Source organism: Euleptes europaea, chromosome 12 (assembly GCF_029931775.1).
Source record: "Euleptes europaea isolate rEulEur1 chromosome 12, rEulEur1.hap1, whole genome shotgun sequence".
NCBI lineage: Eukaryota > Metazoa > Chordata > Lepidosauria > Squamata > Sphaerodactylidae > Euleptes > Euleptes europaea.
This window is the reverse complement of record NC_079323.1, coordinates 25,677,691-25,695,132: the sequence shown is the minus strand read 5'-3', so window position 1 is coordinate 25,695,132 and position 17,442 is coordinate 25,677,691. Positions and strand designations below refer to the sequence as shown.

The 17,442-nt window shown below is 42.4% G+C and overlaps 1 protein-coding gene across 1 annotated transcript in view; it reads left to right on the top strand.

Annotated features, from left to right (window-relative positions):
* STARD13 (StAR related lipid transfer domain containing 13) overlaps positions 1-17,442 on the top strand; it is a 155,159-nt gene that overhangs the window by 114,130 nt on the left and 23,587 nt on the right. Inside the window, exons 4-6 of the mRNA XM_056858396.1 lie at positions 2,202-2,265; positions 9,109-10,502; positions 16,093-16,266. Of these exons, the coding sequence (XP_056714374.1) occupies positions 2,202-2,265; positions 9,109-10,502; positions 16,093-16,266 (1,632 nt within the window). The remainder of the gene's footprint in view (positions 1-2,201; positions 2,266-9,108; positions 10,503-16,092; positions 16,267-17,442) is intronic.

The window sequence follows — 17,442 nt, the reverse complement described above, 5'->3', positions numbered from 1 at the left end:
ACATTAGCATTGTGGAGTTTCTACATGGTTCATTGTGGGTTCAGAAGGAATCTGAGCATGTGATAGAGCTCAGATTGTTTCACTTCACATTGAAAAGGTCACTGTGTGTTCAAAGTTACCATGTGGCCTAAATTCTACAGGACTGCATGAATCAGTTCCATCAAGGATTTATTTTATAAATTAAACCATTACAGGAGTCAGTGGACCAAGAGGCCTTTCCAGAAGAGATCATGTCTTGGTGGAAAGGAACAATTTAAGGTTGTAGAACTACCCAAATGCAGAAGACCTCCTGTACTGCTGCCATAGCCCTGCATTTGTTGCCTCTGACCCCAGTATGCCCTTGGCTGGATTCCTTTGCAGCTGCTCAATAACAGCTGCAGACTGGTCATAAGGAGCTGGGATTTTGAGCCATATTAACATGTCACAGATAACAGAGAAACAGGACCAGAGGCCCACCCAGAAGGCAGCCTGATTTGGAAGGTTTTGCTCTGCAATGTTATTTACCTTTAACATGTCATGTAGTGTTAGAGAGAAACGAAGTATTCTAAAGGCCTTGCTTTTAAACCGGATAGTTTGCCTTCCACAAGGGTTTGCTCCATGGACAATTATCTTCATCTTTGGACCATTACATGTTCCCAGTTTTTAAAAATAGGCTCCCAAGTCTTCAAGAAAGTATGAATGGGTGCACACATCTGTCAGTTTTGTTGGGCAAAGTACATGCAGATAACAGGCTCCTATGTGGGCTGCATTTTGCACAGTTGCTTGTTTTGTACAATACATGAATGATAATGCTTGCATTTTTTGTCCTCTGGAGATGGATTCCTGAGTACAAAATGTAACACATAAAGCAATCCTTATGAACATTGATCAAAATGTCATTGGCTATTGTTTCCAGTCTTGGAATTATTCTTGCCTGAAGATTTGACTAACATTCCAATGACAGATGTAAGCAGATGGAGAGCTCTTTCTTCTGCCATTGGCACATCATGAGGTTGTGAGAAATCCAGGCAGATTGTATTTAATTGGAGACTCTAGAGACAGTTGATCTCATAAAGATGATCATTAATCCTCTCACTTCATTGGCACAATATGCTTCAAAATATTGGAAGGGGCACAGAAAATATCATCTTTCTTGCTTAAAATGCATATGGCTAAATCAGCAATCTGGGGCTTCATCACTGGCCATATTAAAAGGTAATGTTGGAACTTGGGGAAAGAGTTACCTTATAAAAGAGACAGGAAATTACTCTAACTTTTGCAATGTGTGATCTTGATGATATCAGTTCCATGATATCCACTGATGAGGTCTGTAGAGAAAAGAGTATTTTGATTAAGTGCTCTGCAGTTCTTGGATACACGTTCAATATTTCTGCATCAGCAAATAGTTCTTCCACTTAGGCATCACAGTGCTGAGGCTGAAGACAGATGATAGTTTTCTTAAAGAGTATTTAAAGTGTTTTGTGAGTGTGGCAGACTTTGTTGTCTGCGAGTATTCACAATTATCCCAGCATCACCTTCAATAAATAGGTATTTGTAGAGTTTCAAAAAACTTGCCAACCCTTTAACCACTAATGACTGGGAGACAAAAGATACATGCGGACACCAAATATTTCTCTTATTTTACTTGTAAAGTTACTAAAACTATAATTTCTCCAGCTTGTGGTTAGAGGTACTGTTGAAATCAATAGTGGGTTTTTTTAGAGGTTGCAATCCTTAAAAAAATTGTCTCACTGAAATCTAATCACATCTGTTCATATTTATCACTTATAGTTATGGGTAGTTAGTGATGAATTTAAAATACTTCTAAATGTTTGTTCTTAGTTATGTCTGAGCCTATTACTTATTTTATTTTTAAGTACATTCCCTTATAAGTAATCAGATTCAAGGAGAGAGAGAGAGTAGAATCTACCCGTAAAATCTAGTCTAGAAGCCCATTTCTGGTTTGGGCAATGGTATCCACCTTTCAAAACACAAACAAAAATGCTGGGATCAAAAGAGTTTAAAACAACAACAACCCTGATTTCTGTCCCGTTTATTGCATAGGAATGAATATTTTATTCCTGACTATCAGTCGACCTTTAAATGAGAATATTTCAAATCCCATCCATATGAATGAACAAGGGAACAGTGTCTGAGATTGTAACCTGCCAACTGAGCTGATGAACAAGATGCTGATCTTTGGATCTTACGTTGCTTTTTAGACGATTGAACACATTGAACAAATGCGCCTCAATGAAACTCGATGTGAATTTCCAACGGAAAAAGGCAAGTACATGTGAATTCAGAAGTGGTTGCCCTTGTACAGACCAAGGCTTTAAAATCTCCAGAAATCTGAGATAGAATTGGCCTCGTTTCTAACCACTACAGATAGTCTGATGCCAGACAGTGAGAGAAAAAGATAGTAACTAGCCATTATTTGGCTCAGCTGCTAAAGGAAAACTGTCTGGAGGCACAACAGATATTGAACATGTAACTTAATATCACGGTGGTCAATTAAAGTCTGTCAAATGACCTGGAGCAGTGGAGCTTCACCAGCAACATTACGATTCCTATCACAGTGTATTTGGTGTCATTCCATCCACTCCTTCCTGTCTCTTCTGGACATAATCTGGATAACGGTTTGAAGGCCCCATCACACTTTCACAGTAGCAAAAAGTACATAATGAGAGAAAGATTCCTAGCAAATATTTATCAAAATATACAGGGTGATACATGTTTCCTACTTAAAGAGAAGTTTACCTGAGAGTATGGTCGAATGCCCTGGGACCACAGGACATGATCTCTCACCAGATAGCAGTCTTTACCCCTTTTTGTGTTGACTTATTTTAATAAGTCTTCCCATGTTGACTGCCGCCTTGTGTAATGCAGGCATTATGTAAGGCTTAAAGGGTTTCAAGAAGGAATGCAGAAAATGCCGTTTGATACAGAGAATTTTGTAACAGAACGAGCCAACATTCTGTTTACAAGACATTCCTGTCCCAGGGGCGCTTTCTAATCAGCATATGTAGCGCAAATCATTGCCTTAAAACATGCTGTGTGTTATGACACTCTTTCTCTCAGATTGCTTACCTAATTTTATCAGTGGTTTCAAAAATCCATCGGCAGGTCAAGATTGCAATCGTAAGTATGCTTAGGGTGAAGATGGACAAAATATACTTGTACAAAAGGTCTCATTTTCCATTTCCAGTGCTGCAAGCTGGAATTCACAATTAAACCATCACATGAGCCTACTAGTGAATCACACAGTGGTTCGTGGTTCACCATTCACCTCCATGCTTGTCAACAGCTGCCCTATCCCTCCCTACACTTCCCTACACTATCAAGTGGGTCTGTAGAGGGAGGGAGTGAATCAGCAGCAGTTGCCCGCCCCTTCTCTGCCAACAGAAATGCATTCTGTCAGCAGAACTGCTGTTATACCAACCAAATAGCAACTTAAGATCCATGCCAACATTTCCAGATTTCTTTGCCTTCTGCTGGTCTTTAATTTAAATAAAAAATATCAGAAGGGTGTGGCAGTCCTTCTAATTTTGTTTGATGTGATACCTACAATTACTTTTCAATACAAGTTGACTTTGCCCTTTAGTGGGCAGTCAGATCCTACGGAGCTGCTGCATCCTCTCCGGAATGTACCGAATCATGCAAGTTCTGCTTCTGCAGCAAAAATAGCATCCCATACAAGCCATTCTGGGAATCCCCCAATCCCTCCATCCTTGGTGTGGAAACACTGTGCTGTACTGGCATGGAGGGCTATGTAGAAAATGCACCCCAAACTGGAATATTCAAGATGCAGAATATATGAGTCCTGCTATTCATTTGTAACCCTTCCACTACCATCTTCAGATTTCAAAAGCATTGCATGTGCATTCCCCAGATACAAATCCCATTATCTTCTTTTCAGAATAGACTAAACATTTTACAAGATCGTTTGCTGGTAGGTTTTAATTTTAGGTAAAATCATCTGTGTACAAGAAGAAAGTATGCATACTCCTCCACATACAATCGTTCACACGCAATCATTCATAAGTCACTGAAACTCAGTGGGGTTTTTTTCACTTAGGTAAGTGGTTAATAATATAACTATATTAAAATGATTATTAAGCACTTGGCTATCAAGATAAAATCAAGCAAGCTTATATTCTCAGGCTTACAATGTACCCAAGAAAGCAGGGCTAAAGAAATTTACAGAAATGGAAAGAGGGCTTGAATGAAAAAGCTTGTAGGTTACGCAGGGTGCTTCTGGATAGAAGGTTTGTGAGCATCTGGTGGTCCCAGAAGCCACAACATGAGGACCATCTCATTCAGTGCAGGTGGAACAATGTGGTAGCATACGCAGATCTATATGCTATTGGGTGCTTCTTCTTTGATACGCAATTTAATGCTACAGGCACTGGGAGGAAGCTATCATTTGGGTGTAGTCTTGGAAGTGGACTGCAGATTAAAACGGATGGTGGACAGATGGCTACCAGTTCTTGGATAGATAGCAGTTCTCACTTCCATTGTAGAATAGCAGAACTGGCAAATGTTTCCTCACGCAGTGGCTGTTGCTTCTTTTAACAACTCTTCTTGTCATTTACGAGGCCTGGAGCTCAAAGCCAAACAAACATTGCTTAGTTAGAAAGCTTGGCACACTTGTATTCCACATGTTCTTGAGTACTTCAGAAAAGAAACAGCCAAGTTAGCTGCCAAAGCGGCTTATCCTTGACACCTAACCAAGAAGTGACAGGTTTCAGGAAACAACTGAGAGGCATTCTGGGGGAGAACATAAGATACAAATGAAATTCAAAGGCAAAAGTCACAAGTACTTCCACGTAACCTAGCCCTTACCCCATCAACTGAAAATACCTTTGAAAATGTAAGTTCCATTAGATTGTGAAGGGAAGAAATGGCCTTATTTAGACAGACACAAAGCTGCTCTTGGAACAACTGCCTTCTGCAGCTGTGGGGTCATACCTCTAGTGAGTAAAAATGTTGGAACATCCATTAAAATAAAACTACACAGATTGTTTTGTTGGCATCCATAAGAAACAATGTTTTCAAGTTGACTTTTCTTCTATTTTTAAAGAAAGCTAAGTGTAGAAAGCATTATCTGGGGCAAACACTAGCATCTATTCTGACTAAACGTTTTACTCGTTCATCATGGAGAACTCTAAACATGTGGTTTTTCTTGACATCTGCCTTACTAAAAGAGTCAAAAGTGAAGGCAGATATGGAAGTAGGGTGAGGAAAGAAGACTGAACTATCAAACAGCCATTTATTGAGGACTTCAGGAGGTGGATTTAAGAGAGCACTGCACATCTGAAATCCCTCTGAAGGCAAGATCGCAGAGCAGCCTGGACGCACTAAGGCCTCCCAAGTGCAGCTGTTTCTCCTGGCCGTGTTGCGGACATGATGGGAGTGAGAGAACACCCTCTGCTGGGCCACAGATCCAAGCTAATGAGGCTATCCTTTGGCCAGATGCAGAACCCATGTTCAAATGACTGCAGTTCTAGGGACGAAGTCATGCTATTGCAGCTCTTCTGATGCCTACAGCGCAGATATTCAGGCTTCTTCATTCTGTGTGGACACTCTCAGCTTCCAGGGACCAATCCACATAATAGAATTTCCCTGCACTGAGGGGTTTTCCTCGTAGCGTTATTGCATTGGTTCTGGCCCCATACTAGTTTGGCTTATCCCCTGGCTTTCACACATTCTCTTGAGCCATTAGTTTTCACCTGGCATTTTTTCCAGGTTTTCTTCTGGTTCTTTCCGGGCCACTTTTTCACCAGTCTTTTTTCTAGCAATCAAATCTGAGTCACGTTTCTTCAAGTAATGTTTCTTGTACTTTTGTTTATTCCTCTCGCTTCCCGCTGACTGGACCATGACCATGGGACAACCCTGCCCTTTTCCCTGTTTTCTCTGCCTCTGTAGTAAGGAAATTTTATCCCTTGTGTCAGCAAATTTCCAATTATTAATTAAAAAAAAAACACTCACCTGATAGAGATGTAGAGATTTTATCCCTTGTGTCAGCAAATTTCCAATTATTAATTTTTAAAAGACACTCACCTGGTAGAGATATATCGTTATATCACTGTAAGAAGGCACAGGAGCAATCGTTGTTCTTCTTATGTACTTGCAGCAATTGGTACCTCTTTCTTTCTCTGCCCTGAAAAATAATCCTGTTTCCTGTAGCCATTTGCTTTCTTGCGCTTTCAGAAGCGCAGGAACTCTTGTTGCGCTTTCCAGCCACTCACCATTTATTCTTTCCCTTTGTGTCTGTCTCTCTTGATATGCCCAGACCGCCCCACCTTCCTCCATCCACAACACAATTCCAATGCTAGTGGATCAACTGCTAAGTGTCTCTGTAGAGCTTTTTGCTTGGCTAGATTGAATGCTAACCCTTCTATGGTGATGCAGGGCAGAATTCTGAATATACCATACTCTGACAGGATCTGCCCTTGCTCTTCTGGCTCTATTGACTCTTTAGCCCATGCCCTTTTGGAGTGCCGCTTTTACGAGGAACTTCGATCGCACTATATTTCCCCCCTTTTAATACACAAATCCAATGCCTCTGTGACTGACATAATGCCTTTTTTACTAAGTGATAGGGACCCCAAGGCTACATTGTCAGTGGCAAGATTTGTTTCAGTCCTTATATCCCTCCTAGATATATGCTGCTCAAGATCAATTGATCAAGGAGCTTCTAAGGGATAAAAGGAAAGGAACTGCTAAGAAAACCAAGAATCAGTCAGGCATTCTGAAAACCTCTGAGTGTGGGGTCCCTGTGTTTTCCCAGGATAGTTTCTGTTGCAGTGCTGAGGAACATGGGAAAGCATCATTTAGATTTCCCTTTTCACACCAAGTTCACTCTTGAAAGCTCTGCTGCAGGTAAACTGACCAAAAATACAGTGAGAAATTGTCAATAGGCTCAAGCAAACCTTGATTCAGAGGTATGTATCTCAGCACCATGGAATCTAGAATCCTAACATTGCCTTCCAATGAAAATATGCACACAAGAAACTTGCAGTGAAATTAGTATCAAATCTGCAGATGAGCAGACTTGGACTCAGTGGGAATTTGAGATAGTTAGAAAAAGGAATTGTCACTTCTTTCAGTTTTATGTACAATATCCAGATGCATCCTACTTTGCTAAATGCAGTGGCAGTCATAAGCAGTCTGCACTCATTGGGAGTCAGTCATTTACCATTTTGAATGGATCTTGTTTTCATATATCTGCAATGCAGTACAACACATCTATGTCCTTGAGAAGCGGTTTGGTGTAGTGGTTAGAGTGTCAGACTAGGATCTGGGAAACATGCGTTTGAACCCCTGCTTTGCCACAGAAACTTGCTAGGTGCTCTTGTGCCAGTCATACACATTCAGCTTTACCTACCCCACAGTGTAGTTGTGAGGATAAAATGGAAGAGAGGAGATCAACGTTAGGCCACTTTGGGTCCCCACTGGAGAGAAATAATAATAATAATAATACAATGCTGAACCTTCTCACCTCTTCCCTCACTCACTTTCTGCTGTATGTAACTTTGGGTATATTTATCTCTGCTAACTGAATATAACACTTCATACATCTAACAAAATAGGCTTTGACTCAAGGAAGCTTATGTCTCAACAAAAATTTGCCTTTAAAGATTTGTTATTTTGGCTACAGCAGACTAATGTGGCTACCTCCCTGGAATATGTGCTTATGCAAGTGCACTTTTCGATCCTCACCATAACATTTGGCTTAAGACTGCGATGCTGTGTGAAACTGGTTGAAACTCTGTTGTGTGGCTATGGAATTCCATTGCTATGTATTTATTCCATTTATCCCATGTATTAAGAAAGAATTGCCACTACAAGATGGTGGACCATTGTCCAATATGAAAAGAAATTATTATTGCCTCTGCTGTGTTGTTAGTGAACAAGATCAAACAGATCATTATTCTTCCCGGTAATTACTGTCATTTTTTGGCAGCCTTCTCTGCTGAAAGGGACAATTGATTGCTCATAGAAACTGGCTTGTGCTCTTTGTTGTTAGATATGATTTATAAAACAGAGACAAATTGCATTGCAAGCAAGCTTGGAAAATGCAGGAGAATTGTTTTTAGTTCTTCTGTCAGAATACCAGTTATCTATCAAAGATGTAATATCCTCCTGAGCACCCATGTTTTCCTTAAGCCTTTTGTGGAATATTCCTATAATCAGTTCCTCAGCATCCACAAATATTATTTTTCTGGAACTTTGTGGTAAGCCTTCATAAAGTTGCTTATGGAGATATATTTAAGATATTTGGGGACCTTTTATAGAGGCTTATTTGTAGACCAGCCATCTTTGGTGTTATATTCTGGCTTTTAAAAAATCTTTTTCTGTTTGGTGGACGGATGGGGGGCGGAGAGAGAAAGAAAAGAAAGTATGCACCTTCTAAGAATATAGAGGCCAGCCAGCACTAGTCTACATGAAACAAGAACTACATTAGTAGTTAGAAAACGGATTTGATTTTACTGTTCTAATTGTCTGTCGATCCCTCTTTCTCTGAGTAACATTGATATATTAAGTAATATATTGAAGGCAATCAACAGTAAATCGAGCATTTAAGTATAAAATTAGGATTAGCACATAGTCTTGTAGTAAGACTATACTAGTACAAATTAAGAATGTAAATAAAATGTAAATAGCATTTATTTCTCCCTCCGGAGTTATGAGTAGGGTGGATCCCCTTTTCTTCCCTTTTCCCCTTTTCTTTTCTGTACCCCATATATTTAAAAGCAAATAAAAATATTAAAAAAAGAACTACATTAGGTTTTGTAGATAAACCCATAGCATAGTGCTGAAAGGAATAAATTAATTTATCAGTTTTATGAAAATTAAATTTGTCTCTGAATATTTTTAAGGCAAAAGGAAAAGCACATGCAAGTTTAACTAATAGTCTAGCTGAATTATTGTGCTTTCAAAATAGATGTCTATCTGGCACTGGTCAGTTGATGTGGTGCTCTCACTGCTTATTTTGGTTACTTCAATGTATAGGACAAATGTTTATCCTGAGAGTAGCATTTGCTTCTTAGATGCTGATAGTTGCAACATTTTTTAATACTGAGCCAAGGATGCATCATACTTACCTTGTGTGCTGTTCTTCAGGGTGAAGACTCTGATGAAGAAGATCTCTGTGCTATCAGTAACAAATGGACTTTCCAAAGGACAAGCCGACGATGGTCTCGGGTAGATGACATTGACACCTTAATTCATCAGTCAGACAAACATGGGTCCTCAGGGGACATTAAAATGAAAATCACAACTAGCAGTGAAAGTGTGCTAACTGACCTGAGTGAGCCTGAGATCTCTTCTGTCCACAGTGAAAGTAGCGGGGGAAGTGACCACAGGAGTCAGTCTGGACTCAGCAGCCTTCTCAGGGACACATTTGATTGTTCAGGACAATACTGTGTAGAAAACATCATAGCCCATGACTCTGCTTCAGTAGGCGGTACTCCCCTGCAGCCCCCAGAAGATTCTGTTAACCTTGGGAATGAGAGACCAACACGGACCAGAGCTAAAAACTTTCTAAAGCGCATGGAGACACTAAAAGCCAAAGGTACACATGGAAAATCAAAAGGCTCTGGAAGGACTAGTGGCTTAGTAATAAGCCAACCTATTCTTCAGCATGAACCAAAAATCCTGAAGGATATGCAATGTGTGCAAATAGTGAATGGAGACTTCCAAGGTGTGACAGCCCTCGATGCAGCCAAGCATGGGCTTTGCTTCTCCGCTAAGTCCAGTTGTGAGAGTAGCCAGTCAGAGATCAGCAGTAGTGGAATAAGCACTCCTTGCTTAAAGGAACATAAATATAATGAAGCCAATAAACGAGGCGGCATGTACCTGGAGGACCTGGATGTTCTTGCAGGAGCAGCCTTCAGGCAGATGGTAGACCAAAATCGCAAAAATGAATTTCATTCGCAAGAAAACCTCGTTGTTCATATTCCCAAAGACCACATACCTGGAACATTTCCTAAGGCACTTTCCATTGAAAGCCTTTCTCCCACAGACAGTAGTAACAGCGTGAACTGGAGGACAGGCAGCATTTCATTATGCAGGCAGAAGCGCTCAACACCTAAAGAGGCCAGCCCTCTGGCTTCCTGTCCCAAAGAGAGTCGGGTTAGCATTTATGACAACGTTCCAGGTTCTCACTTGTATGCCAGCACTGGAGATCTTCTGGACTTGGAAAGAGAGAACCTTTTCCCACATCTGGATGATATTTTGCAGCATGTTAATGGGCTTCAGGAATCTGTGGATGACTGGTCAAAAAACATACTGCCGGAGCTGAAAAACAATGACTCATCAAATAGTGAGCATGGGACCTTACCATTCCAGTCACCTTCTAAAATGGCATTAGACTTTGAACAGAACTCTGTATCTGATGGCCGCACAACACCTAGTGATATGGACAGAGATGGGACCTCTCTAAATGAATCAGAAGCTACAGGTGTCAGGGATAGAAGAGACTCTGGTGTTGGAGCATCTCTCACCAGGCCAAACAGGTTTGTGATATCACTGTTTTTTATTTGATATGGATATACTAGGTTTCACAGCGGGTATTGCAAGAAAAAAGTTTAAGAAGTATACAACTGCCACACCTGCTCAAGCTCTTCTTACAGGTTTGAGTCATGTGATGGATCAAAACCATAAGCATTAGGGTTGCCAGGTCCCTCTTTGCCACCGTCAGGAGGTTTTGGGGGTGGAGCCTGAGGAGGGCAGGGTTTGGGGAGGGGAGGGACTTCAATGCCATAGAGTCCAATTGCCAAAGTGGCCATTTTCTCCAGGTGAACTGATCTCTATTGGCTGGAGATCAGTTGTAATAGCAGGAGATCTCCAGCTAGTACCTGGAGGTTGGCAACCCTAATAAGCATTTATTGTAGTTCTCAAGCGTACCTATTTGTCACAGTATCTATGTCATATTGGTAATAAGTGTACTAGGCTTAAAAAGTTGTTCATGATTCCACGGGCAGTTGCTGCAAGGGAACGGTGAAGTTCCTGAGTGGAACAGATTTCCCCAGGAGGTGGTACGCTCTCCTTCCCTGGTGGTAAAGAGGCTAGATGGCCATCTGTCGGGAATGCTGATTCTGTGACCTTAGGCAGATCATGAGAGGGATGGCATCTTCTGGGCATGGCGTAGGGGTCACTAGGGGTGTGGGGGTGAGGTAGTTGTGAATTTCCTGCATTGGACTAGATGACCCTGGTGGTCCCTTCCCAACTTATGATTCTAAGCCCCGAAGTCCCTAATGACTGTATTTCCAGTTGCCTCAGGGTGAATGAGCAGAAGCCATGAAGGACAAATGGTGAGGGAGCTGGGTAAGAGAAAGTATGGGAAATAGAAACCAAGCAGGTTTACCCAGTAAAGTTTTTTAATTAGAAGGTCCAAGACATTTGGTAAGTTCGTGAAATCATGTCCTAAAGCTTATCCTGAATGACATCATTTGCACTATAGGCCAGATTTCTACCTGAAGTCAATAGAAAAATGACAGCTCACACCACAGAGTATGGATCATGCTTCCACTAATTCAAAGGTTCTGTGGTCCCCACAAAAGTTAAGTAAGCAAGTTTCCTGTGTACATATATGGCATATGTTTTGAGGATAAACAGTTACTTGTAGGCTGCATCTACACTTACAAAGTTAAACTAGTTTTGAGTAGATTCATTGTTGTAGTTTCCACCAGTGATCCTGAAAAGTCTTGTTTTATGAGTGTCATGATCTGTTGTGGGGCAAGACACTCGCCATTGTTTTAGCCCCCTTTACTGTCGTTGCCACCACTTTGGGTAAAATTCAGCCCCTCTCCCTCTCACATTGGTTGCCTGAAGTCAACCTCACTAGGATGGGCATATCAAGTGGCCAGGCAGTTGGGTAAGGACTTGTGCAGACTCTCTCAAGTTAAACAAACTTGATTTCGACAAGACACAAACTCAGGATATTGAAGGGTATTTTGGTGCGCTAAGAAAAATAAATAAAAAGACAGTTGCTAACTGAATTACATCTGATCTTTGGGAGTAGCAGGATGCCCCCATCCCTGATGCATCTGCAACTCTCTTTAGCGTCAATGTCCTCTGTCATCCTTCATGGCAAAAACATGCACTCAACCACAGATCCAAGAATCTCTCCCCAGATTCTCTCTCTTCTGTCTCCTCTCTCCCCAAACGAAGGAACAGCTCCCCTTTTCAGTCATCCATCCATGGGTGCTCTGGGACCGTCAGTCAATCTGGGTGCCAAGTCCAGGAAACCTGGACTCTCCCATCAAGAGGTGTTCACATCTAAGAGATGGAATATTATTCCTCTCGGCTGGAAAAGGATGGTCTGTCTGGCAAAGAGCATCCTCTCCCCAGTCACAGTGTCGCCTAAACCCCCTTCCATTACCATAACTGTCAAGGCATATCTTGCCCCCTGCCCCTCATCTCACTACAGTGAGGATACCTGAAAAATTCTCTGACAGCAATCCAAAGCCTCAAACAGAACAACAATCTCCGTGGTCCTTGGGTTGGGAGAATTAACAGACATTTAGACATGCTGTTTGTGAACTATGTTGCATACTGCTTATATAATGTCTGAGTGAACCGGACGCATAGAAAAACAACCCAGGGACACTTTTGGCAGTCAGTTGCTTTGGGTACCTGCAACTGAATTTGGAAGTTAATTACATATAGAAATGAAACAGATGTCAGTCTCTGAAAAGTAAATAATGTGTGAGTGCAGTAGCAATTTAGATAAGGACTGAGCGGGAAGAGAAGAAGCAATTTAACCCTTAAAACCCCCCACACACACACACACACACACGCACACTTGGTTTTGCTAATTGAATCTGGGCTTCCAGCACTGTGAGTATTTTAAAAGAAAATAGGTTTTAAAAGGAGATGTCTTTGTTTTTCCCCCCTTTAAAACTGCTATTAACAGCCTGGGGAGCCCAGTTTTGGTTACTGAAGTCGAGCAGCGTTTGAGTGCTTAAATCCCCTGTTCTTTTCCCATGTGGCTCTGATCCAAGTGGTGGCTATGTACACAATTTACTTTTTACAGATGTAACATCAGTTTTATAACAGTATTTTGTAGACACATGCTGCATCACCAACTGTAGACTGGTTGCCCACATGTTCACCATGACATAGCTTCAGGCTGCTCTGAAAACAAGGGTCTTTCAGGACAGTTACAGTTATTTTTTTTTTCACTCACAAGTAGTAACAAGCTCTAAATTAATAACATTACAGTGCCAAAAAGATGGCTTGCACTTAGCATAATTTTAATTGGGGCGAGCCAGGCTTTTTCACCATCTCACTTCTCTTAAGTGTCACAGATGTCTACCGAGAAGGACATGGAGATTTGTTGGTGGGCCAGTGCTCAGGATGACCACCACTGCTTTCTCAGACCTTTCAAAGGAGAAGGCAAGAGGCTGTAAACAACAGGTTGTCCAAGCTCCTGCCTTCCCCAGCCCCTTGTGACCCTTCTTCTGCTGTCAACCCATGTTTTGGAGGGTGCTTCTGTTTTGCTGTATCACAACAAGCAGGGATCACAGGGAGACGAAAGTAGGGTTGGGGCAGTTGTTAGGATGTTGCATTGTAGAGGGGTGGATGCTGTTAAAAGCACCTCTCCCCAATTAGGGTCCCCAGATCTCTGACAGGGGCAGGGGGTTCCCCCTATGGGGCCCCTCCCCCTGGCACCATTCAGCCAGCTGGTGGGGGGACTTACCAGTAGCAAACTGAGGCCTAGACCTCTGTCACTGGCAACATCACTTCCAATGTACACTTGAAGTGATGACATCACGTGGTCACTGCCTGTGTGGACATTCTGGTATTTGGTCAAAACTCTATGGTAAAAACATATTTTTTAACTCTATGGTAAAAACAGAGTTTTTGCCCAAATAGCAGTGTCCCCACAGTGCCAGTGATGTGATGATGTCACTTTCAGCGCACGCCAGAAGTGATGCCGCGTTGCCAACAACAGTGGCCTAGTCCTAGTCCTCACCCCCCCAACCCAGGCAACCAGCCTTGCCCAGCACTCCTTTCTCTTTGCAGTCAGGGCCTTGCATGTCTCTCCACGTGCTGCTACCACTGTGGAACTTTGAAGAAGCCCTGAAACAGCTCTGGGAACTTTAGACGGGACCATCTATCATCTTGTTTCTGGATGAGATGGTTCTTGAGCATATTCATCTGTTGTCCATTTTGCCCAAGAAACTGAGCTAACAAAGTACATAGCTGATCCATTGGTGCTACAGGTGGAACTACTGGAGAATGTTGACCCTGAGGGACTGTAGATGGCTGTGCACTATCTGAAGACTGTAGTCATTTAAGTGGAATACCCAAACAATCTTCCCTTGGTCTATTTGCTTTGCTTGTTGAGCCTCAGAGCTACTCACAGCGTGCTGCGGTACAACCACATCCAGGGTCTCCTTCGCTGCCACCATGTATGAACCAACAACCTCTTGCCCAGGTTTGAAATGCTGATGACAGCCCTTTCAGACTCCCACTGGGCAAGGTATGGTTTGTTTGACAATAAGTTTAAGAGCTCTTCTTGCCAAAACCTTATCTCGCCAGCCTTTGGTTCTTGCCCGGGAAAGTTGCACTCACAACACGTGCAGCTCCTCTCATTAGTTTTATAAAACAAGGTTTATTTTCAAGAAGATAAAGGAAACAATCTCCATTCATAACAAGCAAAAAAACCCCAATTCTACTAGCTAGTAAAGGCTGTCAAAAGAGGGGGGAAACGCTGACTCCAAGACGAGGCTAATGCCTTAAAAAACCTCCCCCACCAATCAAGGTCGAACGCTTAGTCACTGTCTACCGAACAACATTCTTAAAGCCATATACCTGTTACTTCCATACAGCGTGTCAAATACATTACATGTGAAAATGAATCAGAGATATGTAAGCAGCAGGAAGGGAAATAATGAGGAGGAGAAAGCCTGTGTTTGTATACAGATCTCCTCTCACATCCCTTCCCCTCATCTTTCCATCAGCTGGTCCCCTGCCCCCCACCTCCTCTGTGCCAGCTCAAGGGAACCAGCCACACGTGAGCTGCTTCTTCAGCCAGGCCTGTTCTACCCCTGACTTCACCAGGGGCAGTCTTAACCAATAGGCAGCTGCCCCAGGCTCTATGCTGGGCGGGGCAACTTCCCATGACCCCCCCCCCGACAGAGGGCAGGTAGCCATCTCAGCAGCAGTGGGCTGCTCATGCTCACCTCATCTGGGTCTCAGGTAGCCATCTTGGCAGCAGGAGCAACTTGTTCCTACCCTATACAAGCTCTGGTGGCAAGAGTGCCTCCCACCTGCCTCACATGGGGCGGGGGATGCCCTTTGCTTGGACTCCAGTAGCGGGAGAGGCATGGCAGGGGCCCCGGTTGGAGGTAGCCGTGGTTCCGTGACTCCAGCATGGCTTTTTGCCCAGGGGCCCAGAATCACTAAGCCCACCCCTGGTTTTCACTGCATTCTGGGAGCCATTGCTCACATAAACATCTCACAGACTAGTACCGAACAAGATAATTGGAGCTGGGTCAGGTTTTTTTTAATTTTATTTTAATGGATGGATATGCACAAACTAATTGGTGAAAATGTTAATTTTTATTGCAACCATTCTACTTATTTATGAAATTTTGTGGGAGTAATGCTTTGGGAGATTCCAAAAAGCAGAGAGGTGGGTAAAGCAAGATTTATCCCACATACCGCCCAGACATCACTAGGGCTTGGTTGTATATGCTGCCATGGTTCATGTCAGTGCAGTACAGTTATGGACCGTGCCTTAAACTGTGATTCTGTGTGTCCTTACTCATACACAGGAGCTATCAATGTTAATCGGATTTATTTGAACAAAAGCTGATGGCAGTTTTGTGCTTAATTCGTTTTAGCAATATCTGTAACATTTTTCAGACATAAGAGTTTTCATATGAGTTCTTGTTATTATATTACTTAAATATTGACAACAGGGACTCTGGGTTTGTATAACAGTGGAAGAAAATGTTGTATGCCTGGAAGTGTAAAACGCATAAGGAAGGACACATTCACTAAATATGTAGACTGTCTGCAGGATCCACCAGGTGTCACACTTATTGCCACGATCAAGCTTATTATGCACCTTTGTTGTATTTTTGTTTACAGGCGATTACGTTGGCATAGTTTCCAGATCTCTCACCAGCTGAGCCATAACATAGGATCGCTGCAGATCAGCAATCAGTCAGCTGCTCAGTTAAATCTGCTGCAGAAATTCTCCTTGCTTCGTCTTACCGCCATCATGGAAAAATACTCCATGTCAAACAAGCATGGCTGGACATGGTGAGTATATAGCGTGTGGGAGAGATAGACAGATAGCAAATTGTTACTTTTGGATTTTTACTAACATAGTGTCTTCCAACTGAGTACCTTGCAGCATTAGGTGGCCTCTAAAGAGCCTATGTGAGAACGCCAAAAATTATAACTCTAATTTTACAGCCAAAGGCGACTGAAGCAAAGTTGTTACTTTTAAAGTCTCTGTTCACAAGGCAGAGTAACATACTTCAGGAGAACAGACGCTGTGCGCCGCAAGGCGATTCCCTGGTCTGCAATAGTAATAAAGTTCTGTGCAAAAAAAAAAGTCATGAGAATCAACTTTTCTATAATTGTGTACCATGTATCACTTGTTCAGCTGGTAAGTAATGCCTAAAGGTTGGCTCTAGGTATTAACCATCTAGAAAATGTACAGTGTGCTCTGTAAAATTAAATAGCCATCCAGTTCAATGAAGAAAAAAGGAAGTACCAAGACCAGGAGCAGGACTAATGGTTGTGGCAGTGCTTATACAACCAGAAGAGATTGCACAGGTTCTAGCCTCTTAAACTATCACACTCTTTCCTCCACACCAGATTAGGATATACTAGGGTTGCCAGCTCCAGGTTGGGAAATACCTGGAGATTTGGAGGGTGGAGTCTGAGGAGGATGGAGTTTGGGGAGAAGAGGGGCTTCAATGCCATAGAGTCCAGTTGCCAAAGCGACCATTTTCTCCAGGGGAACTGATTTCTATCTCCTGGAGATCCGTCGTAATAGCAGGAGATCTCCAGCCACCACCTAGAGGTTGGCAACCCTATATACAGGTAAAGTGAGTGCTAAACTCCACTTACCATTCTCTTCTTTCCACTTTCTCAGTGCCTGCAGCACTTACAAACCCTTCTGGTCCCTCAACCCAGGGGCACCGTTTGGATTTAATGGGGGGATAAGGGAAATTCACTGTGCTGTTCAAAGAGGCCACTGTTACAAATATTCTAAGTTTATTTGCAAACAATCAATGTATATTAAAAACATTTGTTGTGCTCACTTCTCTATTGTAGGAACTATAGCAACGAGCAACACAGACCAAAGTGTAGCAGCTTTTTTAAAAGCCAAGAAATATGTGCCTTTGGCATGCATACCAAGAATAGCAACCTATTTTAATTGTTTACAGCAGTGGTCACTTAGTGTGTAGAACTAGTGTGCTGGTC